At 37.6% G+C, this 2070-nt stretch overlaps 1 protein-coding gene across 1 annotated transcript; it reads left to right on the forward strand.

Annotated features, from left to right (window-relative positions):
• The first annotated feature begins 318 nt into the window (after nt 1-318).
• On the forward strand, nt 319-954 carry LOC139196850 (uncharacterized). Its single transcript, XM_070823195.1, has one exon. It carries the CDS (start codon nt 319-321, stop codon nt 952-954), a length of 636 nt encoding a protein of 211 aa, XP_070679296.1.
• The last annotated feature ends 1116 nt before the right edge of the window (nt 955-2070 follow it).

Genomic DNA, 2070 nt, shown 5'->3' on the forward strand with positions numbered 1-2070 from the left:
GCATGTGATACACTTACAATGTTCACATGGAAAGCCAAACCTAAAGTCTAGACTTCACAATAGGCATGCTGAAAATGCCTTCCAACGATTAAACATTGGAGGCAAGGGCAACTACTCTAGAGGGTAATTCTCTGGAAATCAATACAATAAAGGCAAGAAGGAGTGGAAATGAAGAAACAAGAAATGGGATAGTATACTCAGTGTAGTGCAGAAGCAAAGTGCACGAATGGTGGCAGAGAAACATAAAAAACTGGTTGTAAAATTTGTGACAAATTACATTTTGGAGTTTGCTGGTTCAAGGGAAACCCCAAGAGTACAATGTTTAACAGCTTTGGACATTGGGTGAAAGATTGCAATGCCAAAGGTAATCAACAGGTCAACTTTGCAAATAAAGTGGAGGAAACCAATGTGTTCTTTGCTCACTGTAGAATGGCAACTATAGAGAAGGCTAGTACCATTTGGTATATTGACATCAACACATCCTTCCAAGGTAGAGTTAAAATGGGAAATCGAAACTTGGTTGATACAGTTGGCAGAGGCGCTCTAGTTATTAAAAACAAAAAGGGAAAAAGATACATTAGGGAAATGATGCTTGTACTAGCGCTTGATGAGAATCTTCTTAGTATTGGGCAGATGATTGAGCACATGTATTTGCTCTTGTTTGGTGACTCTATGGTAGAAATTTATGATGATAAGCCATTGTCAAATCTAATGGCTAGAGTACTAATGAAGGATAACAAGAGCTTTCCTCTTTTCTTGAAACATATGGATTCAATTGCCATGAGAACAATTGTGGTTGAGAGTGTTTGGCTGTGGCACAGAAAGATAGGGCATCTTAAATACCAAAGTCTAAAGAACTTGAAGAATCAGGAGCCAATGTATGGACTGCCTGAGATTGATGAAGTGAAGGAAGTATGTGAAAGCTATGCAATAGGAAAGCAACTAAACCACTAGAGCTAATTCATAGTGATGTATGTGGTCCAATGAGAATTGTAACTGACACACCCCAATCGGAGTCGAGGCATGTTGGCTGACACCCGAAGGTGACGTAACCAAAAAGGAAAGTGAAGCACAAAAACATGGATAAATTTAAACCAAAACTAACATTTATTTAATCTAACGAAGAGAGTGCGCAATAGTGGGAAGAACCCATAAAACACAAATGTTCATAGCATAGATGACAGTACGATAAAAGTAGTGCAGTCGACACTAGTTAAAGTGCTTAATACACAACCAGGAAAAGCCCACTATATTTATTTATGGATATGTTAGAATCGCCAGAGATTCCTCGTATGCCACAGAGAATTCAGCTATCTAAGTCCTCGAGGGGCGAAAAACAAAAAGGTGAGTGGGCAAAAATGAAGGTTTATAAAACACATTTATTTTCTAAACATACCAACCCCTCACCGTAAAACATGTATAGTTTTCAGAAAATCATACTACGTATAAGTATGAAATCAAATACGCCAATCATAAAATCTCAATTGTAGCATAAGTAAAATTAGGTGCTCATCAATCTGTGCTAACACACGAGTTCATGCAGAAGGAATCTAACATGAACAGGACTGGGTGTAATCATAATATACGCTTTAGTACTACAATCACTTGAAGATTGGCGTTAGGTGCATCACATATGAGTCGAAGTTGCCCATTGCAACCTGTACGACAGGACTGGCACCTACAATGGATCCAAGGTGAGCGTGCGGTGCAATGTGAACATACACGTAAAGCTTGGCCCTGGCCCGGGCAAGTACAACACCGGTACAAGCATGTATGATGAGCAAGTATAATGAATGTGAACATGCCATAATATTATATAAATCTCAAAGTCATAATATCATTTTTTAAATTTAAATAAATCATGGCATATTGGCATAATATAAATCTAAAAGCATTTGTGGAAACTATAAAGCTTTATAATATATATATATATATATATATATAAACAAATGCTCACTCACTGATACGTCGATGGATCGTAGCCTCCTAGCCTTGTTTGTCCTCGTACCTCCTCGGGGTAAGTCTCACCTATATGTGAAATAACTTTACTAATTAATTAATTATGACATA

Source organism: Malus domestica, chromosome 06, assembly GCF_042453785.1.
Source record: "Malus domestica chromosome 06, GDT2T_hap1".
In the NCBI taxonomy this organism is placed as follows: Eukaryota; Viridiplantae; Streptophyta; class Magnoliopsida; order Rosales; family Rosaceae; genus Malus; species Malus domestica.

Excerpts from the sequence above, each read along its gene's own strand:
- LOC139196850 (XM_070823195.1), top strand. The coding sequence starts at position 319 with ATGTTTAACAGCTTTGGACATTGGGTGAAAGATTGCAATGCCAAAGGT.